Source organism: Scyliorhinus canicula, chromosome 3, assembly GCF_902713615.1.
Source record: "Scyliorhinus canicula chromosome 3, sScyCan1.1, whole genome shotgun sequence".
In the NCBI taxonomy this organism is placed as follows: Eukaryota; Metazoa; Chordata; class Chondrichthyes; order Carcharhiniformes; family Scyliorhinidae; genus Scyliorhinus; species Scyliorhinus canicula.
The window spans coordinates 223,966,015-223,985,622 of record NC_052148.1 but is presented as its reverse complement, the minus strand read 5'-3'; the positions used below and the strand labels follow the sequence as shown (position 1 = coordinate 223,985,622).

The following is a 19,608-nucleotide window of genomic DNA, read 5'->3' as shown; positions in this document are numbered from 1 at the left end:
GATTGCCACCTCAGGAAAATTCTTGATATACTTTACACCCTTTCAAGGTCAATTGATGTGAACAGGCACTTTTCATATCTGAACATGGTGGACTTAGTTCATTATAGAGGGAACAATGATCTCATTGGGTAGCCATTATCCCACAGGATAACTTTGACGCACATTACTTCAGTGTCAAACTTGCAGAGTGAGCTCATGGTTTGGGCCCTATTTACGAGATTGCCAGCAGCATGTGGAGCTCCAGGAATCCCAATGTGTATATTGACCAGTGAAGGTAGGCTTATGATCGACAACCCATAAGCAAATTTCTCAATTAGCATGTTGAGGAAAGGGTGCTCATTAGACCAGAGTCAGAGTGGGAAGCCCACAGTAGAAAAATCACAATAGAAATGCCTGCCCCAATACGCTGGTAGACATCAAAGTATTAATCTGCAACTCTGACTGGGTAAACTGAGGCCCTGGATGGACTCAAAAAAAGGAAAAATTGAAGAAAAAAGGCCAGCATTTAAAAAAATGGAAGCTCTGAACCCTCATTGAAAATGATCACACATTTTGGTCACAAAATGGAGGTCACATTAAGTTCAGCAGCAAAGGAATTCTCACATTTGAATAAGTATGTGAACTGCAACTCCCTGATGATTCCTTTCTGTAAAGCGCAAGCTGCAAAACTTGCTCCCACATTAAAAACATTCCTTCAATAGTTTAAACATTCCCTATGGCCCACCAAGGCACTTTTATATCATTGTTTCTACTATTATGACATCGATCTTTTGTGTTAGGAAAATCAAATGGCCAGCCATCAGGCCTATTGATCTCGAATACAAGACCAAAATACCGCAGATGCTTGAAATCTGACACAAATATAGCAAATGTTGGAAATGCACAGCAGGTCAGGCAGTACGTGTTCTTTAGAGACAGATGAAGGGTCGTTGGCCTGAAACATTAACTCTGTCTCTCGCCACAGATGTTTCCTGACCTGCTGGGTATTTTCAACATTTTCTGATTTTAGTTATGATGATCTCTGTGCCTGAGTTCAACTACATTCAGGATGAAGACCTGCACTTGAAATACAAGCTTAGAAATGTGGCCCAGTACCCATCAATGGTAAAGCAAAAGTGCAATGAGACTTCCAAGTGGAAGAGGTCATAAACCTTCTAGTTTCAGTGCATTTGGGAGATAGAACACTTTCTGCCTCTGAAATTATACTGTTGAATTGGCATCCCTACACATCTGCAGCTTTTTCATCTTTGGGCAGATTCTGAACAGAAAATCGCAATGTGTCGCTCCCAGCGAGAAAAACGCTCATGGAATCTTGAGGCTCTTAGAAAAAAAAAATGAATGAGCCTAGTTAACGACGTCGTGCTGGCGAGGCGGGACTCTTAAGAGCCGGGAACCGGCTTCAAACAGATCAAGGCACAATCTTTAAAGGGCGCCCCAACCAGCGCTGCAGCCAAATGGCACACAGGCCACATCCCAGAGGTTTGGGGCCTCTGAATGCAGATTTCAGAGATCTAGGGCCTTTCCCCTTGACATTCATCACTGGTAGATCCGTCCCTACCACCTCACCACCCACCCCCACCTCGACGTTCATCGTCGGCGATCCCCTCACCCTTTGTTTTATAAAGTTAGAACACCCAATTCATTTTTTCCAATTAACGAGCAATTTAGCATGGCCAATCCACCTACCCTGCACATTTTTTGGGTTGTGGGGGCGAAACCTACGCAAACACGGGAAGAATGTGCAAACTCCACACGGACAGTGATCCAGAGCCGGGATCGAACCTGGGACCTCGATGCCGTGAGGTAGCAGGGCTAACCCACTGTGCCATCGTGCTGCCCACGATCCCCTCACCATTAATGACCGCTCTCTCCCCGCCCACCAAAGTATAGCTCTCGGGGAAAGGGGTTCGAGGGACCTGCTCTGGCAGTGCACCTGTGCCAGGGGGAAGTGCCACATCCCTCTAACCTCTCCCCCGGGTGCTATACTTACCTCTATACCCCTGGAGGGATATCCTCCAGGGGTGCAGGGGATATCCTCGACTGCCTCACACCTGCAGAGACTTGGTGTAAATGACGCTGGCTCCGGATCAAGATTCCGTGAGGGGGGGGGGGAAGATCTGGAGAAAGTTCTCGTTAATTACATGCTAATGTATGAAAATGAGATTCCTGGGCTCGCACCATGTGATTTGCACTACTCCACTGGTGGGGGGTGGGGGGGGGGGGAGGGGGGGGGTGGAGGAGGTAAGATTCCAGAAGCCAATCATGGCAGGGAGAATCAGGATTTTCGCAACTCTCCTGACTTTGATCCCATGCCGACTTTCTCATGGACGGAGGGCGAGGGCTCAACATCAACCATTTGTTTAATTGGTAAAATTAATGGAATTCTCAGAAATTCAAACAATAAATCACAATGGAAACTATGCAGGCAGGGTTTGGGGTATGCGCCAATGATGCCTGAGATTTTCTAAATTATTTCAACATTCTGAGAGGTTATTTTCTACCATCTACTGCCATCTCTTCACAGCATTTCCAAAAGATTATGCAGGTAATAAGGCCCAGAAAGAGGCCCCATGGCCCTGCTAGTCTCAGTCACTGTTTATGCTCCACTCAAGTGCCCCCTCATCCTTTCTCATCTAACTTTACCATCATTACCACCTGTTCCCTTCTCCCTCACATGCTTGTCTAGCTTTCCCTTAAATGTATCTGTATTATTCACTTCAATCGCTCCCTCTGGTACAGGGTTCCACATTGCTCTGGTCCTTTGATAAAGAGGTTTCTGCTGATTTCCCTCTGTGGGGAATATTCTTGGCCTCTAATAATGCCTTTCTGCTTAGGATGGAAACATTATTCTCTCTGTATCCACTCTCTCAAAACATTTCATAATTTTAAAAATGTCTATTATGTCACCCCTCAGCCTTTTTTCAAGAGAAAGACCCAGCCTGTCAATCCTTTCCTGATATGTATACACACATTTTTGGTATTGTCTTTGTAAATTTTCTCTGCATCATCTCCAGTGTTTATTTATAATATGGAGACCAGAACTCTGTGGTCCAAGCAAAGTTCAGTGCAGATGTATGCTGATATGATTGCATATTTAGTTGAGAACTGAGGGGAGATGCATCTTTAGTAAAATTGAGTGATGAGTTCATCAATGAAAAACTACTGGGTGCAATAATCCATGAGGTAGGATGAGGAGGGGTACATCCTCATGTGAGCATCACTCACCATTTGTCCTTTAATTAATATTATGAAAGGACAAATGGTGAGTGTAACCATCACTTGTTGGGTATCACAGTTGCCCATCCATCCAACAAGTCACATATAGTGCCGCACTGTGCTGGGTCTGGCAGGAGATGGGATCAGAGACACCACACCTGAGCCTAATATCACTGCTGAAAGGAACTGCTCCTTATTACCCTTCCTAAAAGGAGACAATTAGAAATATTTCTAAAGAAATACCTGTTTTGAAGATCATGATCTGAGCCTGTAACCCAGGTGGGACCTACCATTTGCCAAATTTTTTATACTGTGCCATATTCTCTAGATGTTCCATTAGTAATGATTGGCCTTGATTATGGGAGCACAGTAAGAAGTCTTACAACACCAGGTTAAAGTCCAACAGGTTTGTTCTTTGCAGTAGTCTGTTCTGTTCAGTATGACGGTGGCCCCTCCTTTGTCTGCTGGTTTGATGACGATGTTGCGGTTGGTCTTGAGAGTGCGGATGGCGTTGCGTTGTGCTTGGGTGACGTTTGAGGCTGCCTTGTGATTGCGAGTGATGAATCTGGCATTGACACGACTTCTGACGGCTTGAGCATACATGTCGAGTCTAGGGCAGCGGCCTTCCGGAGGGGTCCAATTTGACTCTTTCCTTTTCGGTTGCTGCACTGCAGATCTCGCGGTCTGCTGTTCCGGTTCATTGGTCGTGTCCCTGGGTTCGCTGTCGGCCTCTTGGGGTCTGTGGAAGAATTCCCGGAGCCTCATTCGCCTGATGCTCCGGGAATTCTTCCACAGACCCCAAGAGGCCGACAGCGAACCCAGGGACACGACCAATGAACCGGAACAGCAGACCGCGAGATCTGCAGTGCAGCAACCGAAAAGGAAAGAGTCAAATTGGACCCCTCCGGAAGGCCGCTGCCCTAGACTCGACATGTATGCTCAAGCCGTCAGAAGTCGTGTCAATGCCAGATTCATCACTCGCAATCACAAGGCAGCCTCAAACGTCACCCAAGCACAACGCAACGCCATCCGCACTCTCAAGACCAACCGCAACATCGTCATCAAACCAGCAGACAAAGGAGGGGCCACCGTCATACTGAACAGAACAGACTACTGCAAAGAACAAACCTGTTGGACTTTAACCTGGTGTTGTAAGACTTCTTACTGTGCTCACCCCAGTCCAACGCCGGCATCTCCACATCTTGATTATGGGAGATCAGGGTGTGGAAATACCATCCTTGGGTACCTCACCCCCTGCCCTCTCTCCCTCCTATATGACTAAATGCTGGACAGACAGGGGCACTGCACTTTACAACAGTTTATGATAACCCAATAGAAGGTCAGTATCCAGCATAATTGGGAACAAGGTTAATTTCTGGCCCTTCTAGCTCCCATCAGGACTATAGCAGGGGAGCATTTATAAATCATGGGATTTCAGGCTCATTTATTTTCCCCTTGTCTCATTGCCTAACTTGCAACTGATTTGTGAGATACATTCTTGAGAAATGTGTTTCTCCGTCCCGCCACATCCATCCCCGCTGAAAGCGGGATACTCCATCCCAGCAGCCGGCCAATGGGGTTTCCCATTGTGGGCATCCCCACGCCGTTGGGAAATCCGCGGGCATGAGTGCACTGCCGGCGAAGCGGAAGTTCCCGCCGATAGAGAATCCAGCCCGCAAAAATTCTGAACACTTCCAATCAATAAACAATAGTTTCTTTTTCTGAATCACGTTATAAAGCAGGTAAAACACAAGCCTCGTTGATACATTTTAATTAATTTATTGTCATACTTTTCATGGTAAGACCTACTCAGTTTCCAATTAGCCCTTCATTCCTGTTAAAAAACTTCCAGTAAAGATCATCACATTATTGAGCTGTTGGGTTCATTCTGCTGTATATTTGATTTTCTGAACAAAGATATTCTCTGGGATTATGACATTCTAAGATTTAACTTTGGCCTGTTAGAACCTTCTGTTTCACGGCGCTGTTCAATAAACTGAACATTGTATTTTTTCTTTGACAATGTAATTTACATCAAAATATAATCTCTTTAAATTTTGATGCCACTCACAGTCATTTATTTTTGATTCAAAAATTAGTAATTCAGCACAAAATTGGAAGAAATTCCACCGATGTACGTCTGGTTGTCTGGTGAGCCCTTGCTGACGTTTGTATTGCAAATATGTACATGCAGGGTCGGATTCAGCATAAAAACACCACGATAGCAGTGAATGAGCAAAGTCTAGCATCACCATATATCCATTCTAGCAAGCAGCTTGAAATGAAGAGATAGGAATAATTCTTCACATTTTCTTGAAGTATTACAATGAATCCTTTTGCCTTTCCGAGCAATTTCTTCTCAATGAGTTTACTTTAAATAATTTTTGTATGTGATGGGGAATGCTTAAAACTGCAAAGGGGTTCTCTGCACTGAGTCTTAGGGCGGTATTTCTCGGCTGTTCACGTCGGTGGGATGTTCCAATCCCATCAACGGCGCATGGGCTTCCCAGGGACGAGGGTGCAGTCAACGCAAAATCCCTTTGACAATGGCAGGACCAGAAAATCCCGCACTTAATATGTACCTGCCACGGCCAATACTGGTAGAGCCAATTCTATTATGTACAAGCTTTGCATGGGCAACTTTAAGTTGTCTGTCTTTAGGTTGTTACATATAGGATTTCAGTGTACACTACCTACCAGGTTAGCAAAGATGTAATGATATCCTTTAACGTGCTTCCCAATCGTTATGACCTGCAATGTAGAAATTAAGAAATTAGCTTGTCTCTTGCGATATGTGGTGTTGAAGAGCAGATTAACAGAAACATACATTACACCCAATATTATCCTTTCCAACAAAAGAGCCAAAATAGAAAGCAATTTGCCAGAGTGGAATTTTTGCAAAATACTAAATAACATCTAATTTCAGGTTAAGTTTCAGAAGAGAAGGAATACTCAAACTATCCTTGCATGCCCTGTATGATCTCTGACATCTATAACTTTAGTCAGTTTTACTCAAACATTAATGGTGATTATTCAATTTATGGTCAGGTAGAATCAGAAAATTATGCTTTAAAATAAGCAAGATGAAGATTGGTCATTATTTAGAAGCTACCCTTGTCTGACCAATAGGACTCAGAGAATGATGGGGTGAAACTTTAGTCTTGTGACTCGCCAGGAGCTGGATTGAGAGGAGGGATAAGTATGTGTTTGTGTGTGTGTGTGGAGCGGGGGGGGGGGGGGGGGGGGCGCAGGGTGTGGGACGGGGTAGGGGTTGTGAATAGCAGTGTGTGGGATAGCTGTAAATTGGAGTTTCCAACATGATGATTGCTGGACTTCAGTGCTAGTTGGGTGTGGAACACTGTAAGGAGAGGCCATGGGGCAAGGTAAATTCTGGGAGGGAGGAGTCAAATTCTTGACCCTGGGGTTGGAAGGGGAAAGGTGTTCAATCTAAGAGACTTAAGGATGGAGACGGAAAACAGCGGCCCAAAAGATCACAGGCCTAGACTGAGGTTTTCAGAGATTGAAGACTAGAGCAGGGGAATGTTTGAAGTCCTCACAGGAATGAGGATACGAGGAATGAGGAAATCCCTGGCACTAGTGGGCATCAGGTTCAGGAGGCATCTGTGAGAGCTACGCGGTCTTGAGGGAAGGTTAGAGGCAATGGGGGCACCTGAAGGGTTGTTGGATGCTCCCATCCCTGCCCCAACTCCATTAAACGTAGAAGTGCCATGTTGGAGAAGGATTGGTGTTGGGTGTCAGATTTCTAACACTTTGACCTTCCATCCTGCCCAAACGTGTCTGCTTTGTGGGGTTAATTCTCCACCAAATGTCAACTGAATAAAACCATTGCTTTACCGTCACGGTGCTGTGCATAAAGGTTCCTCCAGCTTCATATTAAATAATATGACAAACTACCACCAAGAGGAAATTACATTTTCTACCTCCTTAAATCATTGAACCAGAAGGATCAATGTTCCCATTTCTCAGCACAATCACAAAATCAGTTATTGAAATCAAGGGCGTATGATTTTTGCATCCATTTTGGAACAAGCTGACATTCTAATGAGGAAGGGGCATTCCTGCTTTTGCTGAAGCTGTATTTTCTTAATTTTTGCTCAGAAATGAAGATTGGAGGATTCTTGCCAGCTAGTGAGTATATACTTATTTCTATTTTGTAATGTTCACGTGCAATGCAATTTTGAACAGAAAGCATTCAATTCACACACATTCGGAACATTCTCTAATATTTATGTGGTGACACCTTACATGTTCATGCATAGGAAGCCTGAGATGAAATCACATCTCCCAAACATTTTTGACTCTTAAAAAAAACTATAGGGGCGGGATTCTCTATTTCTGAGACTAAGTGTTGATGGCAACGCAGAATTCATGGACTTTCACAGAAAGACTGGCGCCACACCTGGACCGAATCTGCTCCTGTTAAAGGGCTAGCACCGGTGCCGCGTGGAACACAATCGATTCCAATGAAAAATGGTGCGGGATTCGCTGGGTCCGTGATTGACACTCGGGAGGCTGACAAGCTGCAGCCGCATATACACATTACAATCCCCACACACTTATCCCAGCCAAAAAGATGGCACTGGCTGTGCTGGAGCACGCCCATACAGCTGATGGGTTAGCTGGGGCCAGGGGGGGGGGGGGGGGGGGACACCTATACAACCTGCGGCACTAAGTTCAAAGTGGGCTGTTAGCTGCGGTACAGCTACGTGGCTGCCTTGCCAGCTGCAGCAATAGTGTTCCATGCTCCTCCACCCCGACCCCACAGTCCACCTTCTGCCACTACTCCTTCGGTCCAGGAAGAAGCCCCCCCGGCCAGCGGCACAACTGTCAGCAAACTATGGCAATGTTGGAGACTTTCCATACCCCCTCTCTCTCCCTCAGCAGCCGCCATGTTGGTTTTACAATTTTTATAAGCACAAGTGAACCACGCCGTTAGGAACTTGGCCCATCGAATGCGAAGAATCGCGGAGGTTCCGGAGAACACCGGATCGGGTCCGCAAATGATATGCAAACGGTGTCTACTGTATATGCATTCCGGAGTGCATTGATGCCGCTGTCTAGGTGCTGGAGCATTGCAGTTTGGCGTCAAATTGGCGCCTCCCACGCTTTTGGCATCAGAACCAATTCTCCACCTTATCACCTTTCCGGATTTCGCCATTGGCTAACAGAGAATCCTGCCCCCGATCTTCTGTCCACCAAGATTCTCACCTACAGGTTAACTGAAAAATACATTTTGATTTCTGCTACTGGTGAACTCTTAAATGTCAACTCCTCCCTTCCAGCAGTCACACGTGAGTTTAAATAGTCTTCTTCATATTCATCCTGCTGGGCTGTCTTCAATTTTAATGGAGCTGCAGGAACTTCGACTAAAGTCAGGAGGGAAGTTGTCACTTAAATATCACAGAGCTGGAGGAGTCGAGGAGAATAGACTGGCATGGTATGGTGCAACTACTTGGTGTATTGGGGATTCTTAATGGGACACTCCAACTTTGGGGTGCTGGCTGTACTGTATCATGATTGCCATATACGGCCATTGTCAACTGTGTTCTTAAAGGGCTGCACACATTCACAGCAGAACTAAAACTGGGAGGGGCTAGTACAAGTTAAGGCTAGCTGGCACTACTTAAAGCCAGCCAGCACTTCTTGAAGGAAAGGGCATATTGTGGCTGGAGCAGGTTTTACAAGTTATTGTACAAGTCACTCTGATATGGAAAATGATGAATAGAGCCCCACAGAATGTTTACAGCAGGAGGCCATTTAGCCCATCGAGTCTACACTTGCTCGCTTGAAAGTGCATTCTACTTAATCCCACTCCCCTGCCTTATCCCCGTAACCTTGCATATTCTTTCTTTTCAGATAGCAATCCAATTCCAATTTCCTTTTTAATACCTCGATCGAACTTTCCTCCACCAACCTTTCAGGAAGGTCGTTCCAGATTCCAACTACCCTCTTTTAGCCAATTATTTTGAATCTGTGCCCTTTAGTTCTTAATGCTGTCTTCAGAACAAACAGTTTCTCACTATTTAACCTGTCCATACCCCTCAGAATCTTGAATACCTCTATGAAATTTCCTTTCAGTCGTCTTTTCTCCAAGAAAAACAAACTCTCCAATCTAACCACATAGTTACAGTTATTTATCCCTAGAATCATTCTTGTGAATCTCCACTGTAATCTCTCCACTGCCTTCACGTCTTTCCTCAAGTACGGCACCCAGAACTGGACGCAGTACTCTGGATGAGCACTAGTGTCTTATACAAGCTCAACATGTGCTCCTTACTCTTGTACTCAATGCCCCATCAATAAAAGGATACATTTGCTTCATTAACTGCTCTCTCAACATACCCTTACATCTTCAATGATTTATATACACTAATGTTCCTCTGTTCCTGCACCTCCTTTAGAGATTCTCCTTTTGTCTTTTATATTGTCTCCATCTTCTTCCTGCCGAAATGATTCGCTTCACGCTTCTCTGCATTGAGCGTCATCTGCCACTTGTCTGCCCAATCTGCCAACATGTCTGTCCTATTGAATTTCAAGACTACCCTCATCACAGTTGACAATGCTTCCATTCTTCGTATAATCTAAAAAAATTAAAATGATGCCCTGTATACCACAACTAAGTCATTAATGTGCACCAGGAAGAGCAAGGGTCTCAATACAGACCCCTGGAAACATCCACTACAAACCTTCTTACAATCTGAAAAACAACTATTTAACACTATTGTTTCCTACCATTCAGCCAATTTCTTATCCAAGTTGTTGAGGTGCCGGCATTGGACTGAGGTGCGCACAGTAAGAAGCCTTACACCAGGCTAAAGTCCAACAGGTTTGTTTTGAATCACTAGCTTTTGGAGCACAACGCCTTCATCAGGTGAATGAAGAAGTGGGCTCCACAAACACATTTGTAGACAAATTCAATGATGCAAGATGATACTTTGAATATGAGTATGTGCAGGTAATTAAGTCTTTACAGGTCCAGATGGTGTGACTGGAGAGAGGGATAATCACAGGTTAAAGAGCTTAGAATTGTATCAAGCCATTACAGTTGATAGGATTTTGCAAGCCCAGGCCAGATGGTGGGGGTGAACGTAATGAGACATGAATCCAAGGTCCCGGTTGAGGCTGTAATCCTGTGTGTGGAACTTGGCTATCAGTTTCTGCTCGGCGATTCTGCGTTATCGCGCATTCTGAAGGCTGCCCTGGAGAACGCTTACCCGAAGATCAGAGGCTGAATGCCTTTGACTGCTGAAGTGTTCCCCAACTGGAAGGGAACATTCCTGCCTGGCAATTGTCGTGCGATGTCCGTTCATCTGTTGTCGCAGCGTCTGCATGGTCTCGCCAATGTACCATGCCTCGGGCCATCCTTATCCAAGTATTTTCTTTCCCTTCTACTCCATGAGCTAGAATGTTTCTCACAAGTCTGTTGTATGGCACAGTATGAAATTGCTTTTGAAATTCCTTAAACACCACATCAAAAGAATTGCCCTTATTAACCTTCTCCATTACCATTAGTCCCAGTCCTGTTAAGGTGTAAATCATCCTTCCTGCACAGGTCCCATCACCCCATAATCTAAATCCCAATGCCTCAGAAATCTATATCCCTTCCAACCTTGCAGCTTACTCCATTTCTCCAGCCACGTATTGAACTGTTCAATTTTCCTATTCTTATTATCACTCGTGCATGATTCTGGGGGTAATCCTGAGATTACTGCTCTTCACGTCTTACTTTTCAGTGTCCTTCCAAACTCCCTAAAATCTGCTTTCAGGACCTCTTCCCTCTTCCTGCCAGAGGTCACTCCAGAGAATGCCTCAATGTGGATCACAACCTCTGGCTTCCCGTTCTCCCCAAAAGAATGTCTTAAAGAACATGAAGGAAACTAAGTTAGAAAGCTGTGATAGAATAGGTGGATAGGAGTAAAGAAGTGTGTTATCTAGAAGGAGCCAGGAGACCCTCCAGACAAATGTTTAGAATGTGGGATCAGAAAACCATGGCAGTGATCACCAGGAGTCAAACGCCAAGGACTTGGGTGCAAAATGTTCAATGACTTCACGCGTGACCAATGTCAGCGAATTGCCATATTCCCCAACTGCATCACTACATTGTTTAATTACTCACCACCCATCAATCTCCATTAATCACCACTCCCAAATAATATTTGTGATTGCACTCACCCTCACACAATTAGCATAACTTCAAATCTCACAACCACTTCTCACAACTTGAATACACTGCCAGCTGTTCATCATAACTCATCATTGGAGTGACCATTGCTGAGACCAAGGCTAGAGGTGGGGTTGAAACCAAGGATGATGACAGCACAATCACGCCTAATCCACGTTCCAACATCACACTTCCCACTCAGCTCAGAATCAGATTTACAAGCTTTGGATAGTGTAAACATGCACCGGTCACCCCACCCCCAAATGTTTCACTCCATCACAACCCTACCTTTGTGGCTTTCTCGTTTCAGGTACCCAGAACTGCCACCTCGCCAGGCAGTAATGCATTTGGATAGAACATACAGTGCAGAAGGAAACCATTCGGCCCATCGAGTCTGCACCGGCCCACTTAAGCCCTCACTTCCACCCCATCCCCGTAACCCAGTCACTAAGGGCAATTTAGCATGGCCAATCCACCTAACCTGCACATCTTTGGACTGTGGGAGGAAACTGGAGCACCCGGAGGAAACCCACGCAGACACGGGGAGAACGTGCAGACTCCGCACAGTGACCCAGCGGGGAATCGAACCTGGGAATCCTGGCACTGTGAAGCCACAGTGCTATCCACTTGTGCTACCGTGCTGCCCTCACTTGTGCTACCGTGCTGCCCAATTAGGAGGAAGAACAACAATGCAATGATTCGGAAGAAATAAAGTAATTCCATTAAAAATTATTTGCAGCCATCAGCTAAGATGCTGCCACGGCAGGATCTGCTTGTGGTGAGATGCTGGGCACAAGCGACCTCTGCCAAGGCTGGAGGCAAGAGTAACAGAGCATCCAGCTCACTAGAGGATGAGGTTTCACATGAACTTGGTTTTCTGAGGACTATGAAGAGCATATCACTGGAATAGGCTATAGAAAGCAATAGTGGGTATGCTCAATTACAGGTATGTACTTGGTGCTTGCCCAGCCTGTCAGTAAGCTGGCATGCAATGTCAAGAGATATGGAGGATCTGGAACCAATTTTGCACAAGACTTTGTACAGAGATTGGAGTCCACCCTTTCAGGATGAAAGTAAAGGTCAACTTCATTAAAAACTTGCAAACACAATGTTGATGCAGCATCTGATGGCTGACATCTCAGATTCTCGAGCAGCACCAGCAGGTCCCATACAACACCCGGATGCAAGAGTGAAAGCTCAGGCTGAGGTCAAGGGTCAGCTAGCTTCCATGCAACTTGAGACTGCTGACATCGTGGAACTTGCAAATTTCACGGCAGTGCTGAATCTTCCAACAGATTACCAAGATATATGAGCTGCCACTCTGCGAGGGTGACAGTGGCTCCATTCTGCACAAACCTGCAATCCTTTCTCAGAATGATAACCTTGATGCTTCCATAACAGATACTCTGCAATGCCGCTGTTATTGTCTGTCAGCCAACCATGCCGGAATATTGCTGTCTGAAGCGACAGCTTCTATGGTCAAAGCAGCGACAAGTCTCGCTGCACGGCCCACTGAAGCCTCCTCAAATCAAAGCAGCAGCCTCTAAAAGAGGCATTCAGAGGAGGAAGGGTGGAAAACTACCTAAAAATCCAAAGGGAACAGGATGGGAAAAGGCATGTAAATCCAGAGGGAACAGGGTGGGAAATTACCTGTAATTCCAGAGGAAACAGGCTGGGAAACTATCTGTAAATCCAGAGGGACCCGGCTGGGAAACTACCTGTAAATCCAGAGGAAACAGGCTGGGAAACTACCTGTAAATCCAGAGAGGGAACAGGATGGGAAATTACTTGTAAATCCAGAGAGAACAGGCTGGGAAACTACCTGTAAATCCAGAGGGACCCGGCTGGGAAACTACCTGTAAATCCAGAGGGAACAGGATGGGAAACTAGGAGGTCCCAAGGAGAGTTTTTTTAAAACTACAAACTCCTCATCCTCCCCCGTCTCTGCGCACGGGCACTCTTTGGACTGGATTTCCAGTGCAACCTGCAGAACTTGACTTTCAAATTCGGTGGCCCTATTCCCCCCCTTACTGTCTGCAGCCTCGCGTCCCTCAAAGTGGACCCCCCTTCCTTATTTGCGAACCTCACCCCGGATTGCAAACCAGTCGCCACTAGGAGCAGATGATACAGTGCCCAGGACCGGACCTTCATCAGTTCCGAGGTCCAGAAGCTATTGAAGGAAGGAGTCATTGAGGCCAGCAACAATCCCTGGCCAGCCCAAGTGCTGGTACTTCGGACTGGGGAGAAAAACCGAATGGTCATTGACTACAGTCAGACCATCAACAGGTTTACGCAGCTGGACGCGTATCCTCTCCCCCGTATCTCCGACCTGGTTAACAGGATCGCGAAGTACAAAGTCTTCTCCACGGTGGATCTTAAGTCTGCCTATCACCAGCTTTCCCATCCGCGCGAGTGACCGCAAGTACACCGCGTTCGAGGCAGATGGGCACCTCTATCATTTTCTTAGGGTTCCATTCAGTGTCACAAATGGAGTCTCGGTCTTCCAACGGGAGATGGACCGAATGGTTGACCAATGCGACTTACGGGCGACATTTCCGTATCTTGATAATGTCACCATCTGCGGCCACGACCAGCAGGATCACGACACCAACCTCCAAAAATTCCTCCAAACCGCAAAACTCCTTAACCTCACATACAATAAGGATAAGTGCGTGTTTAGCACCGACCATCTAGCCATCCTGGGCTGCGTAGTGCGTAACGGAGTGATAGACCCTGATCCCGAACGCATGCGCCCCCTGATGGAACTCCCTCTTCCCAACTCCCTCAAATCCCTCAAATGCTGTCTGGTCTTCTTTTCCTATTACGCCCATTGGGTCCCGAATTACGCTGACAAAGCCCACCCCCTCATCCAATCGAATACATTTCCACTGTCGATGGAGGCCCGCCAGGCCTTTAGCCGCATCAAAGTGGATATCGCAAAGGCCACGATGCGTGCTATCGATGAGTCCCTCCCATTCCAGGTCGACAGCGACGCGTCTGATGTAGCTCTGGCGGCCACCCTGAACCAAGCGGGCAGACCCGTGGCCTTCTTCTCCCGGACCCTCCACGCTTCCGAACTCCGCCATTCCTCGGTGGAAAAGGAGGCACAGGCCATAGTTGAAGCTGTAGCGATACTGGAGGCACTATCTGGCCGGCAGGAGGTTTACACTCCTCACAGACCAGCGGTCAATGGCGATAATGCACAGAGGGGCAAGATCAAGAACAACAAGATCTTGCGGTGGCGGATCGAGTTGTCCACGTACAACTATGATATCTTGTATCGTCCTGGGAAGCTCAACGAGTCTCCTGATGCCCTGTCCCGCGGTACCTGCGCCAGCGCGCAGATTGACCACCTCCGCGCCCTCCATGCGGACCTCTGCCATCCAGGGGTAACCCGCTTATACCACTTTATCACGACCCGCAACCTGCCGTACTCCATTGAGGAGGTCAGGACCATGACCAGAGCCACATTTGCGCAGAGAGCAAACCGCACTTTTACCGCCCCGAGCAAGCGCATTTAGTAAAGGCGTCTCACCCTTTTGAACGTCTTAGTCTGGACTTCAAGGGTCCCCTCCCCTCCAACAATCGCAACACCTACTTCTTAAGCATTATTGACGAGTACTCCAGCTTCCCTTTTGCCATCCCTGCCCTGACATGACCACAACAACTGTCATCAAGGCCTTCCTCTCCATTTTCTCCGTTTGGTTACCCCGCGTACATCCAGAGCGACCGGGGGTCCTCTTTTATGAGCGACGAACTGCGTCAATTCCTGCTCAGCAGGGGCATCGCCTCTAGCAGGATGACCAGTTATAACCCTCGAGGTAACGGGCAGGTCGAGCGGGTGAACGGCACAGTCTGGAAAACCGTCCTACTGGCCCTATGGCCCAGAGATCTCCCTCTCTCCCACTGGCAAGAAGTCATCCCCGACGCCCTCCATTCTATTCGATCTCTCCTCTGCACTACCACAAGCCAAACACCTCACGAACATCTTCTTGTTTTCCCTAGGAACTCGTCCGCAGGATCCCCACTCCCGACCTGGCTGGCCTCCCCCGGGCCCATCCTGCTCCGGAAGCATGTGCGGGTGCACAAGCCCGACCTGTTGGTTGAACAAGTCCAGTTACTTCACGCTAATCCCGCAGTACACGTACGTGGAGTATCCCGACGGTCGGCAGGACACGGTCTCCCTTCGAGACCTGGCACCCGCCGGCGTGCGGCCTCAACCCCCAGCACCAGTACCCTCCCCCCAGTCCCCATTCCCCACGGCGCCCCCGCAACCCAACGCACAGGAACCCGCTCCCCAAGCCAGAGTTTCACTGCCACCGACCAGGGGTATGGACACAGAATCACGACCGCCGCTCCCGGAGATCAAGGACGGCCACCGGCCCGACGTCACCGGCACCGCTGCGGCGGTCCAACAGAACATCGAGGGCGCCCGACAGACTGATCGTGTCGATCTGATGTTTCCACTGGACTTTTATCGGACTCCTCGTGTCATTCAGAGTTTAAATGTACATGTTACACATTTTTATTTCTCTCGTTTTACTTGTATACTGTTCATTGTTTTGCACAATCGTCGCGAGCCAGTGGGCAGCCATCAATTACCTTGGTACACCTCACAAGCTCTAGTCATATCACCAGTCCTACAGCCCCCCCCCCCCCCCCCCGGTATCTTTCTCCACAAGAGTAGAATGTGGTGATATGACTACGAGGTTTACGGTATCTATCTGCCATTGGTGCAGAACACTCGCTGCCCATTGGCTCAGGCCGGTCATGTGCCTCTCGGCTCGTTGGTTGAGACTAGTCATGTGACTGCTCACCAATTGGTCAGGAGGCAAGTAGTCCCGCCTACGAGGCGGGGTATAAACACCAGTAGGACCCGGCAGTCGGCCTTTCTCTGTAAGTCGACTGACGGGCACACAACTCGCCGATTAAAGCCTGATGTTTGGTACTTCATCTCGACTTGTGTCCAAATGATGGTACATCAGAAACAACCTGTAAATCCAGAGGGAACTGGATGGGAAAGTCCCTGTAAATCCAGAGGGAACAGGATGGGAAACTATCTATAAATCCAGAGGGAAAAGGATGGGAAACTATCTGTAAATCCAGAGGGAACAGGGTGAGAAATTCCCGGCAAAGCCAGAGAGGGAAAAGGATGGGAAACTATCTGTAAATCCAGAGGGAACAGGGTGAGAAATTCCCGGCAAAACCAGAGAGGGAACTGGATGGAAAACTGCCTCTAAATCCAGAGGGAACTGGATGGGAAACTACCTGTAAATCCAGAGGGAACAGGGTCGGAAACTACCTGTAAATCCAGAGAGGGAACAGGATGGGAAACTCCCTATAAATCCAGAGGGAACAGGATGGAAAACTACCTGTAAATCAAATGGGAACTGGATGGGAAACTACCTGTAAATCCAGAGGGAACAGGGTCGGAAACTACCTGTAAATCCAGAGAGGGAACAGGATGGGAAACTCCCTGTAAATCCAGAGGGAACAGGATGGAAAACTACCTGTAAATCCAAAGGGAGCAGGATGGGAAACTACCTGTAAATCCAGAGGGAACAGAATGGGAACCTACCTGTAAATCCAGAGGGAACAGGCTGGGAAACTACCTGTAAATCCAGAGGGAACTGGATTGCAAACGACCTGTAATTCCAGAGGGAACAGGGTCGGAAAAAACCTGTAAATACAGTGGGAACAAGATGGGAAACTCCCTGGATATCCAGAGAGGATCCAGAGTGTAGAAGGATGGGTTAGTAAATTTGCAGATGACACGAAGGTCGGTGGAGTTGTGGATAGTGCTGAAGGATGTTATAGGATACAGAGGGACATAGATAAGCTGCAGAGCTGGGCTGAGAGGTGGCAGATGGAGTTTAATGCGGAAAAGTGTGAGGTGGTTCACTTTGGAAGGAGTAACAGGAATGCAGAGTACTGGGCTAATGGCAAGATTCTTGGTAGTGTAGATGAACAGAGAGATCTCGGCATCCAGGTATATAAATCCCTGAAAGTTGCCACCCAGGTTAATAGGGCTGTTAAGAAGGGATATGGTGTGCTATGTTCTATGTTCTAGAGGGAATTGGATGGGAAACTAGCTGTAAATGCAGAGGGAACAGGATTGCAAACTACCTGTAAATCCATTGGGAACAAGATGGGAAACTATCTGTAAATCCAGAGAGGGAACAGGATAGGAAACTACCTGCAAATCCAGAGAGGAAAGAAATTGGGAAACTACCTGTAAATCCAAAGGGAACAGGATGGGAAACTACCTGGAAATCCAGAAAGGGAACAGGATGGGAAACTACCTGCAAATCCAGAGAGGAAAGAAATTGGGAAACTACCTGTAAATCCAAAGGGAACAGGATGGGAAACTACCTGGAAATCCAGAAAGGGAACAGGATGGGAAACTACCTGTAAATCTAGAGGGGGAACAGGATGGGAAACTACCTGTAAATCCAGAGGGAATAGCATGGGAAGCTACCTGTAAATCCAGAAGGAACAGGATGGGAAACTACCTGTAAATCTAGAGAGGAAACAGGATGGAAAACTACCTGTAAATCCAGAGAGGCAACAGGATGCGAAACTCCCTGTAAATCCAGAGAGGGAACAGAATGGGAAACTCCCTGTAAATCGAGAGTGGGAACTGGATGGGAAACTCCCTGTAAATCCAGAGGGAATAGGATGGGACAGTAACTGTAAATCCAGAGAAGGAACAGGAAGTAAAACTACTTGTAATTCCAGCTGGAACAGGTTCGCAAACTACCTGTAAATCCAGAGGGAACTGGATGGGAAACTATCTGTAAATGCAGAAAGGGACCAGGATGGGAAACTACCAGTAAATCCAGAGAGGGAACAGGATGGGAAACTAGCTGCAAATCCAGAGGGAACAGAATGGGAAACTACCTGCAAATCCAGAGAGGAAAGAAATTGGGAAACTAGCTGCAAATCCAGAGGGAACAGAATGGGAAACTACCTGTAAAGCCAGAGAGAGAACAGGGTGGGAAACTACCTGAAAGCCAGAGAGAACAGGATGGGAAACCACCTGTAAATCCAGAGGGAACAGGATAGTAAAATACCTGTAAATCCAGAGAGGGAACAGGATAGGAAACCAGCTGTAAATCCAGAGGGAATAGGATGGGAAACTACCTGTAAATTCAGAGGGAACTGGATGGTAAACTACCTGTAAATCCAGTGGGAACAAGATGGGAAATTACCTGTAAATCCAGAGAGGGAGTAGCTTGGGAAACTAGCTGTAAATGCAGAGAGGAAAGAAATTGGGAAACTCCCTGTAATTCCAGAGGGAAGAGGATAGGAAACCAGCTGTAAATCCAGAGTGAACAGGATGGGAAACTACCTGTCATTCCAGAGGGAGCTGGTTGGGAAACTACCTGTACATCCAGAGGGAATAAGATGGGAAACTACCTGTAAATCCAGAGAGGGAACAGGATGGGAAACTAGCTGTAAATCCGGAGGGAACAGAATGGGAAACTACCTGTAAATCTAGAGAGAGAACAGGATGGGAAACTGCCGGTAAATCCACAGGGAACAGGATGGGAAACTATCTGTAAATTCAGAGAGAACAGGGTGGGAAATTACCTGTAAATCCAGAGAGGGAACAGGCTGGGAAACTACCTGTAAATCCATTGGGAACAGGTTTGCAAACTACCTGGAAATCCATTGGGAACAAGATGGGAAACTATATGTAAATGCAGAGATTGAACAGGATGGGAAACTACCTGTAAATCCAGAGAGGGAGTAGCTTGGGAAACTAGCTGTAAATCCAGACAGGAAAGGAATTGGGAAACTACCTGTAATTCCAGAGGGAACAGGATAGGAAACCAGCTGTAAATCCAGAGGGAACAGGATGGGAAACTACCTGTAATTCCAGAGGGAACAGGATGGGAAACTACCTGTAATTCCAGAGGGCACAGGATGGGAAACTACCTGTAAATCCAGAGGGAACAGGATGGGAAACTACCTGTAAATCTAGAGAGGAAACAGGATGGGAAACTACCTGTAAATCCAGAGGGAACCGGATGGAAAACTACCTGTAAATCCCGAGATGGAACAGGATGGGAAACGGCCTGTAAATCCAGAGGGAACAGGATGGAAAACTAGCTGTAAATCCTGAGATGGAACAGGATGGGAAAGGGCCTGTAAATCCAGAGGGAACAGGATGGGAAACTACCTGTAAATCCAGAGTGAACAGGATG

At 47.0% G+C, this 19,608-nt stretch overlaps 1 protein-coding gene across 6 annotated transcripts in view; it reads right to left on the bottom strand.

The window, feature by feature from the left end:
• gria2b (glutamate receptor, ionotropic, AMPA 2b) overlaps window positions 1–19,608 on the bottom strand; it is a 180,697-nt gene that overhangs the window by 73,853 nt on the left and 87,236 nt on the right. For all 6 annotated transcript variants that reach the window (XR_005460078.1, XM_038792299.1, XM_038792298.1 and 3 more), the window contains one exon: window positions 5,914–5,967. Coding sequence is in view for 5 of the 6 variants with exons in the window: in XM_038792299.1 (XP_038648227.1) it covers window positions 5,914–5,967 (54 nt within the window). In the remaining variant the exon portion in view is untranslated. The remainder of the gene's footprint in view (window positions 1–5,913; window positions 5,968–19,608) is intronic.